Source organism: Alligator mississippiensis, chromosome 6, assembly GCF_030867095.1.
Source record: "Alligator mississippiensis isolate rAllMis1 chromosome 6, rAllMis1, whole genome shotgun sequence".
NCBI lineage: Eukaryota > Metazoa > Chordata > Crocodylia > Alligatoridae > Alligator > Alligator mississippiensis.
In genome coordinates this window covers 57,069,613-57,088,069 of record NC_081829.1, presented here as the reverse complement: position 1 = coordinate 57,088,069, position 18,457 = coordinate 57,069,613, and the positions used below count along the sequence as shown (strand labels likewise).

Sequence of the window (18,457 nt, the reverse complement as noted above, 5' to 3'; positions counted from 1 at the left end):
TTGTATTTTCATATGGCTCTACTAGGTGTTGATTTCTTGGGTTACTACTTCTAGTGTAGGTGAAAGTATTGAAATGATCCTACCAACTCATTACTAGATAACCCCAGGACAACATCCAATTGGTAGAGGACTCCATATTGTCTTGAGCACAGGGTAGAGAAGGACCTCAAGAGATCAAGGGAACCTAGTGACAACACTGTGGTTGCAGAGGAAGGTGAGGCTTCCTGGGACCTAGACCGAGAGCTGAGCTGTGGAGCAGCCTGTTCGTGGGAAGGGAGCAGTGCTAGTAATGGCAAGTGGATGCTCAAGAATGGTTTGCTGGTTGGTAGATTGTTCAGCTTTGAACAAGGCAGGCCACAGAATAATACTTTGACCAAGCAGTCAGCAAGCTGGTACATGATTGCCTCCAGGTAAATAGGAAGATGTCTCCCACCTTCATATCCCCATCTCTCAGGTGATGAGATGAGAGCAGTTGCTTCATTGTGTGTTTTTAACTGAAAGTCACTGTGCTGAGAGTAGTTGTAACATTTTATTCTAGCCATTCTAGTACATCTTTTCACTATTCATTAGATTGTGAGTATTTATGGTAGTCCACTGAAGCCTGGACCTAAAATGGCTAACTGGCAGGTCATTTCCCACCCAGCACATTACCTGATCATCTCGAGCAGTGGTTCTCAAGCTTTTTTGAATCAGGATCCATTTGTAAACATCAATGGCCAATCCCAACCCGCTGCCTCTCATTCTTGACCCAATGCCCCCAGGCTCCAGACTTCTGGTGTGTGTGTGGGGGGGGGGGGGGTGCGTTGGCAGTGGGTCAGCAGTGAGGGGCACTGAACCACTGAGCTAGACAATAAGTCTGTGAGCCTGCAAGGGAAAAGCCAGTTTCCCACATTTTTCTTCTTTAAAGGAGAATCCTTTTTAAAAGTTTGTTCATGACCTTTTCATATATTCTTGTGACCCACTTTTGGGTCATGACCCATGGGTTTAGAAACACTGATCTAGAGCACTTGTGTCCCAGAGTGCCAATTCTGGTTTATAGTAGCTTCAATTTCAGTGCTGAGTGATAGAATGAATCAAAAGCTTTTTTTTTCTTTTTAAGTGTATGAAACAGGCAAATATCGTACCTGTTGTAATGTGTTTGTGAGTAAACATCTGCAAGTGATAGCCTCAGTCAGTTGTTTGTTTCTTTGTGAAGAATTGAGGGAATTTGACTTCTTGCTATAACTGAGTATAGGAAATCTTAAATCAGTGCTGAGAAGGAGGAAAGCTACAAGGGAAACATGAAAGTGCTGTGTAATGGAGCAGACACTCTGATGTAGAAACATGTCTTGTCTTGTGTACAATTGGATACATGGTTTACTGATTATAGCTTCTTGTGTAATGTGCACTTTATGATGAAATATAAACGTAGCTCAGAGCAATTACCAGATGCATTGCTCCAATGTCTAAACAGTGGCATGCCATGTATTTCTAAAAATCTGCCACACTCGTACTCCAGTGCTAGGTTACACCTCACACTGACAAAGGGAATGGAAAAGGACTTTAAAGCACATGTTTATTTAAAAAAAAAACACTTGCTGAAATTCCTCTAAGCTCCAGATACAGCCAAAAATTGACATAAATGCTGCAAACATCGTCTCCTTTCTTAGTGAAGTATTGTCATATTCTTGGGCTGTGCCTCCCAGCCTTTTGGTCTCACCTGAACTGCTTGCTTGAGCCTACTCTATCTAATATGAAAAGAGACATTGGCAGGAGTACTTATTAGTAGGTCTGTGTTTGAAATAGCATCGTTCTGATTTGACTTCTGTTTCGACGATTTGATGGAACAGTGTTTCGTTTCAAGTTTCGTTTAATTTCAAAAGCACTATTCTGTTTCGTTTAATCAAAACCGTTTTGCTGTTTCGACACTCTTTCAATGTTTCACTCATAGGTTATTATTGGGAAACATAAAATGCAGCAGGCAGGCGGATTGGGGGCTTGCCTGCACCCCTGGGAGGGCTGCAGGAACTGTGCCAGAGTCTTCCTGGGGGTGCAGGCCCCCAATCTGCCTGCCAGATGAGAGAAGCTGGGTGCTGCTGCCTGGGACCAGTGCGGGAAGATCACTGCTGCCGCCAGTCCCAGGCAGCAGCACCCACTCCTCTCATCCAGCAGGCAGATTGGGGTCTCACCTGCACCTCCAGAAGGGCTGTGGGGTCTTTGCCGGAGTCCTCCTGGGGGTGCGGGCCCCTGATCTGCCTGCCAGATGACAGACCAGCACTGGGCACAGCCTGCACCCAGTGCTGGGAAGATCAGTGTTGCCACTGGCCCCAGGTTGCAGTAGCACACGGCTCCTGTCATCCAGCAGGCAGATTGGGGGCATGCACCCCCAGGAGGACTCCAGCACAGCCCCCACAGTCCTCCCAGGGGTGCCAGAGTGCTCCCAATCTGCCTGCTGGCTGACAGGAGCCAGGTACTGCTGCCTGGGGCCAGCAGCAGCACTGATCTTCCCAGCACTGGTGCCTACCTCCTCTCATCCATCAGGCAGATCGGGGGCTTGCCCCCACTCCCGGGAGGGCTGTGGGGGCAGTGCCTGAGTCCTCCCCGGGGTGCAGGCCCCTAATCTGCCTGCCAGATGACAGATTGGCGCTGGGTGCAGCCCTTAGCCCGCACCGGGAAAATCGGTGCTGCTGCTGGTCCCAGGACCTGGCTCCTGTCACCTGGCAGGCAGATCGGGGACCTCGATCCTGCATGCCCTGGATGTGAAGAAGCCTCATCCAGGGTGCGCGGGATCAGGGTGGGGGCAGGTCCCCGCACAAACTGATTTGTCCTAGGACTTGCACCTTCGACCCGAGGAGGGTGTGGGGCCTGGGGCAAATCAGTTCATGTGGGGACCTGCCCCCACCCCGATCCTGCGTGCCCAGGATGCAAAGAAGTGTGGGGTAGTGAGCGGTCAGACATGAAGCTGGCAGCAGCGCAGAGTTGCCATGGCCACTCTGTATGGCTCCGCGGCGCTCCCCAAAGTGTAGGGCCTGGGCCAGTCACATTGATTCCCCCCCCCCCCCCCCAAGGGACGGCCCTGGCTTCCACTGGCCCCAGGCAGCAGCACCTGGGTCCTGTCAGCCGGCAGGCAGATTGGGGGCCCACCAGCACCCCCAGGAGGGCTGCGGGGGCTGTGTCGGAGTCCTCCCAGTGGTGCATGCCCCCAAACTGTCTGCCAGGTGACAGGAATCAGGTGCTGCTGCCTGGAGTCAGTGGCAACACCGATCTTCCCAGCACTGGGTGTGGGCTGCGCCCAGAGCTGGTCTGTCATCTGGCAGGCAGATTGGGGGCCCACATGCCTGGGAGGACTGGCACAGCCTCCGCAACCCTTCCCAGGGATGTGGGCGAGCCCTCAATCTACTTGCTGGATGACAGGAGGCTATTGCTGTCGGCTGGGACTGGTGCTGAAGCCAGTAAGCCTGGCTTTGAAACTCGAAATGTTTCAAAACTTTCAAACCATTTCGAGTTCCCTTGTTTCGTTTCGAAGCTATTTCAAAGGCTTTTGTTTCATTTCGATTTTGCTGTTTCGATCTCAAAAAGCATCGAAACAGCTTCAAAATGAAACACTGGGCGAAATTTCGCACAGCCCTACTTATTAGTATAGGTCTAAATTCTTGACCTGTATGTGAGCCTGAGTATGGAGGCTTCATTCAGGGCTTCTCAAGAAATCATAAGGTAATGGAAGTTTTGCCATGGAGCTCTAGTGGATCTACTTCCCAGTTTTTCCACTACTCGAGCTACACGGGATTGTAGTGGCTCATGCTCCATCTTGTTTTGGGCTGTGGGGCCTAATACAATAGTGGAGCCAGTGGTCATTCCATGACTCCCACTTTTCTCCCAAAAAGTATCTCCATGTTGCTCAGGGCATGGTTCTGTGATGCATAGAACCTTCTGAAAAGATTTTTCAAAATTTGCCCCAAGAAATTCTGTAGTCTATGTTGTTTAATTTGGAAGTGTATATAGAAAATTATTATTGATTTTTTTTCATCTTCAGATTTGACTGTAAAAGACCCAACCCAGTCCAAGATCCCTGCCATGGTGCTCCTCCATGATTGAGACCAGGGAACATGTTTAGTTCTGTGTCAGCAGAGCCACCAGTGCTGATTAAATTGATTACTTCTCACAGCTCCTTTGCTGAGAATGGACTCATAGACCCCCAGGAGATGAAGAAAAGATGGGTCTTTTAGAGCTCTAGTACAAATGAAGCTGACTGCCTTCCCCGTGGCTAAACCAAAAAGAAATCACGAAGTCTGAAGCCCTGTTTATATATATCTTTCAATACAGGCCAAGTACAGGAGGGCAAACTGGCCAGTAAATCCCTGAGGTAGGAGATTAACTGGCCTTTATCTCCAACCAAAATTCAGGCTTCCTAGGTGCCTTGATTCCAAGCTCTTTATGTGTCTGAGTGCATAGGCTGACAGGACCCAAACACATTGCACCCATGATCACAAGTCCCTGGTGTGGCTACTCCTTTGGAGTAACTGTGCTGCCTGGGGGGCTAGATAATAAATTTTCTTCAAAGTGTACTTTTGGCTATTATGTGAAATACAATAGTAGTGAAATCAAACTCCCTTCTTCCACAGCCAGCTGTGCAGCCTGGTAATCACTGGTGACCAAAGCAGATTTGCATGTTAAAAGGAGTGGCTGGGGGCATTTAAAAAGAAGAGGAAATGTATTCATTGCGGCCAGCTCTATCCTTATGAATATTATTATTCCAAGGGACAATACACCCCAGACCTCATCAGAGAAGACCTGAATTTAAACTTTTCTTTTCCCTCCTCCCTGCCATTAATTGTTAATTTGTAATGGTCTGAGTCTTAACACAGATACAGTGCAGCTTGGCACAAGGAATTAAGAAGGAGCCTCTAAGGTTCTCTAATTGTAACATGGTGCATCAGAAGGGTAGCTGGCTTATATAGGATGCTGTTAAGGGGAAGGAAAGGCTGTGGAATAGCTGGGAGAGTGCTTCTAGGTAGAAGCTCATAATATCAGAATCATGTTAGCACTTAGAAGAATGCCTTTGTGAAGGCATCTTTAATTCTAGAGTCACAGCTGATGCAGGTGTGACACTACTGAGCTGATAGAATCACAGGTGGTGGTAGGCACTGATAGCAGAAAGCTCACATTGCTGTCTCCCAGCTGCACTCACCTAGGGGAACCAGTTTCTGAAATAGAAATCTGAGGCACTAATTTAGTACCATCAGAGCTGGTGCTATCATCAAGGTCTTTGTATGAATGGGTTGGTATAGAGGCCCTTTTCATGCAAGTGAGCAAGAGTAGGCTGCTTAAAATCTCTCCCCCAACTTCTGCACCCTTCAATCTTTCCTTCTTACTGTCTTCAGGCTCTATTCTAGTTTAGGGAAAGCTGTGGCTTAGATCTGCCAGTGCTGAGGACTTGGCATGGCAGTGCCTTACTAAGCTGTTTGCAGAATGGCATCTGGAGAGCTTTGAACCCTGACTGCTGGATACTGGGGCATGTGGGACATATTCCAAACACACAGTACTTTCCACAGGTAGCCAGGCATGAAATTTTGGATGATGCTAAGAAAACAGACCGTGATCTTCACTGGGGTGGGAGGAAAGGAGGGAGTTGTAATCACACCCATGATATATATATAAGCACCCCCCCCCCCCCCCCCACAACCATGATGTATATAAACACCCACCCATCCACGCCCAGGAGCTGCAACCCCTCACACCTCAAAGAAGTGAGACTGGAGCACGAAAACTCTGAGCCTGTGCTGAGCCTGAGACAAGCTTATGTGTCAGAACATTTCCTGTAATGTAGCATTATATTTTATGCAAAGGGAGGAAAAAACCCACCCACAAGTTGAAAGGAATGTTTCTGTGTTAATATTTTTACTAATAGTGCTTAATGCTCGTGGTGCAAGGATCCACAATCACAAATGTAGTTATAGGGCTACATTCTAAATCACCGGTCTCCTTTGACCAGGTCTATGTGAAACTCTGGTTTGTATTAAGGTAGTTCATTTGCCACCAGAGTGTTGGTGGATGTGAACTGAAATGCTTGAGTTCCCTCTTTGGAGTTGTAAAAATGTGATTGTTTTAGGTCAAATCAGAATTGCCAGTATGTGTCGTCACAGAATTTCTTGAGTTATCAGTCAAAAACATGACTTGCGTAGGCTTACTGTAAATTTGACCCTATACAATGAGGCTTATACACTTTGGGAACCCAGCTGGAGTATCGGGGGCACAGAAGGGAATTGGTGAGTATTTATTCACCAAGGCGCCCCCGGGGGTTACAAGAAACAATGGCCACAAGCTAGCAGAGAGCAGATTTAGATTGGACATTAGGAAGAACTTCTTCACAGTTCGAGTGGCCAAGGTCTGGAACGGGCTCCCAAGGGAGGTGGTGCTCTCCCCTACCCTGGGGGTCTTCAAGAGGAGGTTAGATGAGTATCTAGCTGGGGTCATCTAGACCCAGCACTTTTTCCTGCTTATGCAGGGGGTCGGACTCGATGATCTATTGAGGTCCCTTCCGACCCTAACATCTATGAATCTATAAGTTTTATGACTAAAACCTGAAAATGGATGTTTGTCACTCAGCTTTGGGCAAATCTACCTTTGAGCTGAGCTGAGCTAGTAATTAACGTTGAATTAACCCCCAAGCCTTTAAAATCTCCCTATACCCCAAACTGAAGCCGTTTGCAATCTGGGCAGCAGTATCTTTGTTTGTGTGGAAGAAAAACAATTTCATACAAATGGGGTGATGTTAAAATAAGGAGGCTTTTGAAAATCATAGAACTGTAGAAAATTAGGGTTGGAAGGGATCTCAGGAGGTCATCTAGCCTCAACCCCCTTGCTCAAAGCACAACCAGCCCCAACTAACTCATCCCATCCAAGGCTTTGTCTAGTGGGTCTTAGAAACCTCCAAGGATGGAGATTCCACCACCTCTCTGAATAACCTGTTCCAGTGTTTTACTACCCTCCTAGTGAGAGAGTTTTTTCCTAATATCTAACCTAAACTTCCCTTGCTGCAACTTGAGACCATTGCACCTTGGAATGAAAAGCACAGGAATGATCTATATTATCCAAATTGCCCATAGTCAGGCATTAATATGCCTGATTTATGACCTTTGTTATGTCCCTTGCAAGTGTTAGATGTGCATCAATCCTGTGATTATTCAGTTCTTAACAGTGCTATGAATTTAATATAAATATGCCTGGGTTATGGTCTAATTGGAGTTAGATGTTATGGTCTAATTGGCTTCCTTGCTTATATGTAGCATCTTTATTAATGCACATATGGGAATCTTTTCTGCTTTTGAAGAAGCACATCTTAAATGCCTGTTTCTGTATATAGCAATGCATCTGCTCCACCCAAAATGGATTTGTGCTTACTACTTTTAACTTTAGTAGCAGGAAATGCTAAACTGTGTTTCCAGTTGCCAATCTCGTGCATTCCGTTGCATATAATATGCATGCAGGTTCATTTATGAAACTTAGCCTTTAATATATACATGATATGGCCAGGTTGCAGTTCTGTGGGAACTTGAACTTTAAACTTTGTGTAAATTTCTAATAATAATATTGCCTTTAATGCAGTTTTTCTGTTTTTTATTTTAAGTGCACTGGGGTGAAAAATGGAGAGTGATTTAATGTTGAAATAAACATGACTTTGGGCTGGAAACAAGAAGTTTCAGTTAAAATATTAATTTTCCTAGGAAGCTATAAATGCCTGAAAAAGAGGTTTAGGAACAAGGGTGGCAAACACATCTGTCCCCCGCTGCAGCCAGTGCTAGTCCAGCAGCACTGCTTTGTGATGCCTTGTGATGCAGGCAGTAGGGCTGTGCGAAATTTCACCGGTCATTTGGTTTTGACACTGTTTCAACTCATTTAGAGGTTGAAACAGCAAAATCGAAATGAAACAAAGGGCTTCAAAACAGCCTCGAAACAAAACAAGGCTAGTCAAAACATTTTGAAAGTCCAAAAGTTTCGACCGTAGCGCTGGGGATGGGAAGTCAGTCCAGCGGGGCTGATTTCCTATCCCCGGCAGCAAGATCTGGCCAGGGCGAGGAAGTCAGCCCTGACTTCCCATCCCCGGCGCTAAATCGGGAGTTGGGCAGGGAGTCAGCCTGGCTGGGGTGACTTCCCGCCCCCTGCCCAATCTAGTGAAATGTCGAAACAGCCTCACTGTTTTGATGAAGCAAAACGGAACAGCTGTTTCGAATTTAAATGAAATTCGAAACGGAACACTGTTCCGTTGAAACCTCGAAACTCAAGGCAAAACAGAACAGTGCCATTTCGCAAAGCCCTAGCAGACAGCATGCCAGCCCCACTCTGGGGCTGGTGCTGCAGTAGGTGCACAGGCTGGACCTGGCACCACAAGCACTGCCCATGGCTCAGAAAACCAGCTTGGGATGCACACTGCATGTAGACCCTGCAGACTAGCCCTGAGCAACAGCTCTGGGGCTGTGTAGGATCGGGCCCCCTGCCACCCAATCATGGCAGAGCCAACATGCAGGGATGTCAGGCAGGGCAGAACATACCTCATGCCAGCCCCTGTGCTGGGGGAAGTGCCCACAGTGCTGGCAGTCTAACCTGTGCACCACAGGCAGCACAAGCCTGGGAGCAGGGCCAGTACATGGTATAATGGTATATGGGCTGGACCTAATGCTGTGTATACTACTGCAGTATGGGGTAGGGTGTGTACTGCGTGCAGCACCACACCAGACAGCCCTACACTCCCGTTCCAGCAATCACAGGCAACCTGGGTCCCAATCCTGACCAGCCCAGAAGCCAATATACAGGGCTGGGCTGGCATGGGGCTGCAAGCAGCTTGTGCCTTGGACTTGAGCCCTTCTGCCTTGAGCAATGCCTGTGGCACCAGATCCAAACCATGGCCCAGACCGGCTCTGCATGCCACATGGGGTTGGTCCAAGACCCACAGGCCAGATCACATGGTTCCATGGACTGGATCCAGCCCACAAACCCTATCTGTGACACCCCTGATTTATAATGAAAGTGTCTTCTTAACCGCAATTGTATGTCAGTAATTCTAACTGTGTAATAACTATTATAGCTACTGCGAAGCTGTAATAAAAAAGCAGCTGTACATCATGTAAACTTCCTAAAAACATAGGACTAAAAAGATTGCATGTTTTGGTGTTGGTTTTGGCATGGAAAGGAAAAATAATTGTGGTTTTGATGGGAAAACAGTGTGCTACAAGAAATAAATTTTGTTTATTGTCTTATTTCTTTATTTCTAGAATACACCAGTGGGAACACCGATTTTCATAGTGAATGCCACAGATCCAGACCAGGGAGCAGGAGGAAGTGTGCTTTATTCCTTTCAGCCTCCATCCAACTTCTTTGCTATTGACAGTGCCCGTGGCATTGTGACAGTAATACGAGGGCTGGATTATGAAGTCACTCAGGCCTACCAACTCCAGGTCAATGCAACGGTGAGTCTTAGGACATTGGTTTCATCTAATTTTTTGCTTAACAAACAAGGATCTTGAGTTGCAGTAGAAAGGATCTATTATTTCCCCATTTTACCTCCCCTTTTCCTCCTTCCTGTTGGAACGCAGATTTCTCATAGATTATGAGTTTCACATTCTAATTTAGAATACTTTAGATGGCAACACTTGTTAATGGAACTTCTGAATGTTCAGGTAGACATAGGCAGGTTAAATGTAAGAAAAAATATACATCAGGGTAATGGCTGTAAGTATGGGCTAAACAGCCAAGTGCCTCCAGCTCTTTAAATTTGTCCATGACACTAAAACAAACATCCTTTTACCAGCCTTGTAACAGAGATGAGCACAAGGCAGTGGGATCCAAACCAGCCAGTTCCTGTTCTAAAGACATACGTTCCTTTGCAGAGACTTTTCATTGTATTTCAGGTCAGAACCATTGCATTATCTGGGCTACTGGTTTTTAACCTGTGGTCTGTGGATACCTGGGGGTCTGCAGACTATGTCTAAGGGGTCTGTGAAAGATGACCATGATCAATCAAAAGTATGTGAATACCCACACTTACAATTCAAAGGAATCCACACCTCCATTTGAAATTTCCAAAGGGGTCCGCACCTCCATTCAAAATTTTTAAAGGTCCGCAAATGAAAAAGTGTTGAAAACCACTATCTAGGCCACGTCTATATAGTAAAGGTATGTTTAGTGTAGAAGTGTTTTCTAGCATGCTGTGCCACTCTGCCTCCACCTGTAGTCTCTGTCTCCAACTGTAGCTAATTCTGATGCTTCAGAGAAAGGCAACCCCTCTTGCAAGCACATCTGGTCAATTATGCATCAGGGGGGAAAAAGATCCTTCCTGACCCCTGCAGGCAACAGGCTAAGGCTGTGGAGCATATGATTAAATTAGAGTCATTGTTTTAATGCAGAACAGCAAATGTCATGAGCATGTTGAGGGCAATACAGACCTTCCTGTTCTCATCATGAAGGGAGGGAATGAGTAGGGTTATTCACAGCCATCTTCAAGACCAGAGGGAACCATGGCTGTTCAGCCCAACCTTTGCACACAGAACTGTAGAATTTCTCCCAAAAGCTGCACTAAAACATGGCTTTTAGAAAAGTAGCTAATTTTGTTGCAAAAATTTTGTTGCATCCATTGCCTCCCAGATAAGCTGTTCCATTGTTTAATTACCTTTACTGCTAACAAACTGCGTTTTATTCCAAGGTTGAATTACCTACCCTCATGTCCCTCCCAACCCTTTGAATCATGTTACATCTTTGCCACCAAGAATGAAAAGCCACACACTGGTGGACATCTTTTCTGTGTGTATGTACCCATCCACAGTGTTCAAGATGTTGTTCAACTTTCTCTTTGATATGCAAAACATTGCTTTTCTTAAACCTATTGTAAACACTCATTGTATACTTGGTCTCCCGACCCTTCAATCATTTTTTTGACCCTTCTTTCATTTCTCTCCAACATTTGCATATTTCTTGGAATATGGACACCAGAACTGACGCATTATCCTAGGAACAGTCTTACCAATGCTGTGTACAGAGGGAAGACCACTTCCTTCCTTCAATTTGAAAATCTCCCCTTGTATTTCCAAAGATAGGGTTAGGGGTTGGGTTTTTTATTTGGGGGGGAGGGCAGGGTTTACCACAGCATTGCACTGAAAGTTTATCTTGAGGTGATTATCACTGAGATCTCACAAGTATGACGAGGGGGTAAAAAGCCCATTGGCCAAGTTCGCGGACGACACCAAGATATGGGATTATGCGGAAACACCCACAGCTAGGATGCAGCTACAAGCAGACCTAGACAGGCTGGCATATTGGGCAGAACGGAACCAGATGAGGTTCAACATAGAGAAATGTAAAGTGCTGCATTTGGGAAGCAAGGAACCCCCAGCATACCTACAGGCTGGGCAACAGTAACTTGATCAGCACTACAAATGAAAGGGATTTTGGGGGTAATGGTAGACCCCAACATGAATATGAGCTGGCAATGCAATGCAGTAACTGCTAGGGCCAATAAAACTCTGGCATGCATCAATCAATGCATCTTCAGTAAAACCAAAGACATGATTATCCTGCTTTACTCAACATTGGTGTGGCCACAGCTGGAGTATTCAGTTCTGAGTGTCGCACTTCAACAAGGATGTGCTAAAGCTTGAGAGGGTGCAGGGAAGGGCCACCCATATGATCAGAGACTTGCATGGCAAGCCATACGAGGAGAGGCTCAGGGATCTTGGACTATTCAGTCTAAAGAAAAGAAAGCTGAGAGGGGACCTGGTTGTGGCTTACCGCTATGTCAGAGGCATACATCAGGGGCTTGGTAAACGATTGTTCACCAGGGTGCTCTGGGGGAAAACTAGAAACAATGGCCACAAACTCTTGGAACATAGTTTCAGGCTGAACATTAGGAAAAACTTCTTCACAACTAGGGTGTCCAGACTATGGAACAAACTCCCCCAAGAGGTAGTGCAATCACCTACCTTAGAGGTCTTCAAGAGAAGACTGGACGGTCACCTGGCTGGGGTCACCTGACCCCAGATGTCTTTCCTGCTCATGCATGGGGCTGGACCCAATGATTCCTCAGGGTCCCTTCCAGCCCTATGATTCTATGTATGGGTGCATACAGATGCTGGGGAGGTTAGATCAAGTTAAAAATAGCTGCACAATCAAACTTAGTTTGTCCATATGTGGACCTTACACCTAGATCCCTAGTTAGGTCAATGTAAGTGCTGAACTCTACAGACATTCCCTGAAGGTTAGATCAGTTAAAAATGGCCAGTCTGATCTAATTTTAGTTCACTGTGAGAGGTTCACTAAGTTAAATCAGGCACGGTTAAACCAGGGGTGTGCAAAATATGGCCCGCAGGCCAAATCCAAGGGATTTTATCTGTCCTGCGGTGTGTCCCTCAACCCTACCCAGCCCAGGTGCAGGGGGCAGCCTAGGCTGTGACACATGCAACTAGTCCCGCTGTCCCTGAGTATCCAGCAGAACTGGGGCAGCATGGTGGGATTTCAGTTCCATGGGCAGGGATGCAGGGACCAAAACATAGGTCTGCCTTGGGCCCCAGCCCTGGCCCTATCCCATCTGCCCACCCAAGCATGCCCTGCCTGCAGGGGTCCCAGGCTAGTCTCTGTGGAGAGCCTGCCTACCCACTTTGTCTGGCACCCCCAGCAGTAGATGGGGGGGCAGAGGTCTCCAGGGCCAGATAAGACTAAATCCTCCACCCTCCCTGTCAGCATCCCACTCTCTGGGCCATGTCAGTAAACCCCAGCCCTCCCCCCGCCCCAGCCCAAAAATAGTTCACAAAAACTCTTAAGTGGCCCTGCACTCCAAATAATTGCCCACCTCTGGGTCAGACTGGTGTAAATGAATGTCTTCAGAATACAGTCCTGAGGCTGAGAACACCTAATCATGCCCCAGCCCTGAGAATATGTTTTTCCTATCCCACTCCACCTCCTGCCCCAGGCTATTTTTACCCTCCCTGAGCCTTCCCTCCACCTACAGATGAAGCCCCCACCACAGACTAGCTAGCCAGCTAGCCCCCCCAAGCCCACCAAGCACCCCCCCAAGCCCATCAAACCTTCCCCAATGCCAGTTTTACTGACATTTGCTTGGTTTTTGCCGGTGCTGGGAGCGTAATTCAAGCAAATTGGGGTAGGGTGGGGTGGGAGAAGTGTGGTTGGATCGGCAGATGGGGGTTGGTTTGCAGAGGGGTTCATTAGCGGATGGGTTGAGGCTAAAAATAGCTCTTAGTTGGGGGAGGGCCCACCAATTCTGCCAACACCCTCGGGCCCCACCAACCCCCAGCCAATCTAGATCTGCTAGCCCCCCAATCCTACCAGCCCCTCCTGCAGAGCTGCTTGCCCCCCATCGATCCATACATCCTGTGGCAGAAAGCCACCTTTGTTTCTCCCCTCAAAACTCTGCTATGTAACAGTTGTGATTAGGATGGGCCCAGCAGAGGATACATACCTTTACCCTATCTCTTTGGGTAACCTGAGCTTGATACATTCCTGAGGGAGGGAGGAAACCTGCTCCCTCTGCCTACGTGACTGGCATCACATACCTGGGTGAGGGGCTTCCTTCCTGGTGGGCTAGAGGCTGCCGGGCAACTAGTGATGTATTTCAAATTGGTTGGCTGATAGCCAACAGGTGCTGGCCTCCATTGGACCACGTAAATGAGGTCACAAGGGCTATATAATTTAAGAACTGCCCAGGAGGAGGGTGCCAGCAGCCATGAGGGATATTCAGGATCAAAGAAGAGCTGTACCATCTGAAACTTGCTCTGTCTCTCAGAACTCATGATCAAGGAACTGCCTGCCTCCAGAAGGATTCTCCAGCTGCCTCTGGATGATACCTGTGAGTAAGCTAACTGAAATCCAACTAGATATATAGCTTGCAGTAACTCAGATGCAAGATCAAAGGCTACGGCAGCCACAGAAGTTTGCTCTATGGGATTTCTCTGATATTGCCCTACCCTGTACCCTATTCTAACCCTACCCTCTGTAACCAATAAAGTTCTCCTTTGTGACTGGTGTAGGAGACTTATTGAGGGGTGGGTTTAATTATGCCTAGGAGGCCCTTGGGGTTTGCAGACTAAGGGAAACTATCCTTTTTGGCCCCCAACTTGGGGAAGTGCCCCAATTTCTTGTATTGTGTCGAGTACCCATTGGACTATTAGGCCTGTGTTTCCCCAAGGACACAGGTCCCAGACAGTCCCTTCTCGGGGTGGTGGCAGCACACGTTACCCCCGGACTCTGCGGTGGGGCTTGAAAGGGGGTCTGCCAGGGCTTAGGCGCCCCTGGAGAGACACGTGAAGTCCGGAAGGTGGACAGGCATAGTGAGGTGGGAGGCTCAATGCAGGAGCTCCCCCTACTGGCCCGCCACACACCCCACCTCAAAATACTTCTCTTGGGCTCCTGACACTAGTGAATGACAATAAAACAAGCACTGGGAGCAGTTGGTGGGATCAGGGGGAGAGGCTGGAGGGTTGGGGTCTGTTGCGGGGAAGAGGTGGCAAAATCAGAGAGTCTCTTTGATCCCACCAATCCCCTCCCCACAAGCCCCTGCAGACTCTACCAACCCCTCCCTGGACCCTGCTAGCCCTCTGATTCCACCAATCCCTTGCAATCCTGCTAGCCCCCTCAATTCCACCCATGCCTCTCCCTCCCCTGACTTGCCTTTGATTGGGCTCCTAACACATATCTAATCACTGAGTTAGATTGCTTGGCCATTTTTAGTTCACTCTAACCTCCCAAATTTCTCCATGTAACAACTGTACGCACCCCAAATCTCTGAGTTGCTGCTTTCCCATCCTGTGGTGTAATCTGCATTCTTGTTCCCTAATTTGTTACCATATCTCTGGCTGTATTACAGCATGTTATGCTGGATTGTGACCACATAAGCACATGATTTGAATAGCAAACAACAACAAATCCTTTTCTTTACATACTACTCCACCAACCTTTGTGCCGCCTGTAAATTCTAGCAGCAAAGATTTTAGATCACAAGTGGCCAATAATTTTGGCAGGTAGGCCCCAAGTTAAGCCTGCCCTCTCCCCGAATACCTCTCTGATTCCTCCTGCTCCCTCTCCCACAGGGGTATACCTAATAGGGTTTGTACCTGGGATGCTGGAACGGAGGCACAGAGGGACTTGAGGTTCTGGCTGTACAGAGTTGGGGAAGACCACTGCAGAGCAAAAGGAAATCTTGCTGCCAAGATCTATAATTTTATATGGTGAGCATGGATCGAAAGCTACCTCCTTTTACTGAGTGCCCAGGACTCGTGTGCCACTCATACCAGCCGTGCCTGTGCCACTTGTAGCATATGTGCCATAGGTTGGCCTCCCCTGTTCTAGATCATTGTCTAACTTGTTGATAAAAATACCAAGTAGTGGTGTTGGACCAAAAACTGATCCCTGAAGGACCTTGGTCAGAATACCCTGCTCATAAAATTCTACCCATTAACTATATTTTGTGATGATATGGTTTTTAATCTATCTAATATGTGTTCTGTTAGTTTTTAATCAAAGTATCATGTGGTACTAAATCAAGTGTCTTGAAAAAATCCAGGTATACTTTCACAATATAGTTGCCTTAACCAAGCAAATCTGTAACCTTGTTTAAAGGGGGAAACAGATTTGTTCAAGAAGACTTGAACAAATGAACTCTTGCAGCTTGACATTAATTATATTATTAGTCTCTAATTAAGGGGCTTCTGAAGTTGGCAGGTCTGGTCAGCCTCCTGGGCTGCCTATAAATGTGTTTGGAGTTGGAGGAGAGGGGTGGGAGGCTCATTTTAATTAGAGCAGTTCCTGGAGAGTCACTCTAAAATGCCTCACCATCATGTGTATTAAGCCCCCGTGCATTTAAAAGTGACTACAGAACACTTTATCTAAATGTCATTCAACAAGGTTTAGATAAAGAGGCTTATAGCCATTTAAAAACATGTGACAGCTTAATACATATAATGGTGCAGAAGAATTGAGTCCACTTCAAAGTGTTCTAATTAGAACACCAACAAGCACATAGACGACATGTAAGAGGGGGCATGGAGAGTGGGGGGGGGCATGTGCCCCCCCTGGAATTGGCCCTTGTTAGCCGGGGAGTGCCGAGCGCTGGCTGGTACCCCACTTGAGAAGCGCTGTCCCCCCATCCCCCCCAATCAGCAATTGGTGCCTGGGAGATTTCCACCCCCCACCCCCAGTTGATCGGCTGCTGGTGCTGAAGAGGCACTCACGGGAACAAAAAAAAAATGGTCGGCGCAGGGGCAAAATTAGACCCCTGGATCAAGGGGTCAAAAAATACCCTGGGCAAAAAAAAAGCGGGGCACAGTCCAGAACCATGCCCTAAGGCAACTGGACCTTCGGATCCTCCACAGAGATGCTGTGGTAGCCAGCCAGAGTGTCTCTATGGCTGGCCCTTGCACTAGTGCTGAAGCACTCAGCCTGGCCATGCAGGGAGCTGGACCTGGACTCCATGCTGATAAGTAGGGAATGGTGAGGAGGCTGGAGGAGGGGGGATGGAATTATGGCAGGACCCCTGCTGGCCCCACCCCCCTCCCACTCCCTGAGCCCACCAGATCACTGCCCTGCCTGGCCCCATCCCCTGATAGCTCCTGCAGCCTCCCCAATCGCTGCCCCACCCAGCCCCCTCCTGCCCCCCGAACTCCTTGATGGCTGCTTCGCCTTGCCCCATTCCCCACCTGCCCCCCAAGCTTCCTGATTGCTGCCCTGCCTGGCCCCAGCATCCCTGCAATTAAAAAAAAAAAAAAAAGCCCCCACTCACTGGCAGTAGGAGCTGCCGTCGGGGTCACTGGGGCCTTGTGGCAGCACGGGGCAGTGGGGGACAGCTGGGATCAGCCCTGGCCATCTGGCACCTGCGCCACCACTGCCCCATCATGCTAGTGTGGCCCGGGTTGGCGGGGGGGAGGGGCTGTGCCACATGGCCCCAGATCCCCCACAGCTGCTGCTACCGCCAGTGAGTGCAGGGCTTTTTTTAAAGTGCTGGGAGGCTGGGGCATTTTAATGTTAAATTTCCAATGTGTGAGGCTCCAGACCAAGGCAAGATGCTCCTTTTCATAGGGGGTAAAGCCTTGGTCTGTTTGATCCAGGAACTTGGAGTCATATGCAGTGACTCTGAGCTTGTTGCATTGCCTCTGTTTGACAGTGGCTCTGATGCTTGTCTCTGAGGATGCCAAGTGAATCACAATTGGGCAGGGCAGGATCTGGTTAGCCATGGCAGGAGCACTAGCCACATCTTGTTTCAAGGTGGCCAGGGCAGTCTGTTGGTCTGATCCCCATTCCCAAATCCTGTTTTTCTTTAATAAGTGGTACAGAGGCTTGGCTTTGTCACAGAACATTTCAGTGAACTCTCTGGAGAAATTAAAAGTTCCCAAGAGAGCTTGCAAGGAATGTGTATCTGTGGGCACAGGCAGCTTTCCTATTGTTTCTACCCTTTGCTGATCTGGAGTCCTGCCCTCTTCCCAAAGATACACTCAGGTATTTCACTTGTTGCTGCACTAACGGAGCCTTTTCTCTATTTACTTTAAACCCAGTTTCCTGCACTATAGTCCACACCTCCCTAGTGATTTCCCTATTTATTTCTGAAGTGGGGGGTGTGTATCAAAATGTTATCCACGTATGAAATGATGTGTGAATGGTGTTTAGGGTGTGAATGCCTCCACATTTTAGTGACATGGGTATGACAAATACTAGGGGAAGAATGGAAACCTTGGGGAGTTTGGCTGAAGGCATATTGTTGTCCCCTATAGGTAAAAGCAAACTTATACCAACATGAAGGATGGAGAGGTATAGCCATGAAAGCATGAGCCAGATCTATCACAAAGAACCACTTGGATCCAGCTGCTACTGCTGCTAAGATCTCATTGTATTTAGCTGCTGCAGGGATGACCAAATTTAATGCACAGAAATGTATTGTTATTCTGTGAGTGGCCCCGTCTGCCTTAAGGACTGGCCATACTGGTGAATTGCAAATACTCTGCATAGGCAAAAGCACTCCTTCTTCCAAGAAACAGTCTATAGTATTTTTAATGCCTTACTCTGCTGCAGCTGGGTATTTATATTGAGTTTGAGGAGGGGGATCTTTTACTTCAATCAAAACCTCAGCATTTATTTTTCCACACTCTGCCTTACTTTTAGCCCACTGGGAAATTCCTGTACCCATGGATCACTAATGGAGGTTAGGGTGGCAGTGGGTGTCATTACAGCAGCACAATGATACACAGCAGAGATTTCTGCAGGCCCCCCTTCTAACTTCCCTAACATCCCATTAGCTGGATCCCAAGTTAACTGAAATGCTCAGAGGAAAGGAACTCATAGCATTCCCTTATTTTCCTCATGAACACAGCATTCTACTTGTCCCTGTAACCTGTCAATTTTTAAGGGAACATCCTGCAAGTCTGGAGCTTCCTGGATTTCTCCCCCATACCCGCTGAACTGAACCTGTTTAGTGGTGGGTCTCCCTCCA

At 47.7% G+C, this 18,457-nt stretch overlaps 1 protein-coding gene across 2 annotated transcripts in view; it reads left to right on the top strand.

Annotated features, from left to right (window-relative positions):
* CDH23 (cadherin related 23) overlaps positions 1 to 18,457 on the top strand; it is a 565,943-nt gene that overhangs the window by 219,611 nt on the left and 327,875 nt on the right. For both annotated transcript variants that reach the window (XM_059729899.1, XM_059729898.1), the window contains exon 7: positions 9,249 to 9,443. In XM_059729899.1, coding sequence (XP_059585882.1) covers positions 9,249 to 9,443 — 195 coding nt within the window. The remainder of the gene's footprint in view (positions 1 to 9,248; positions 9,444 to 18,457) is intronic.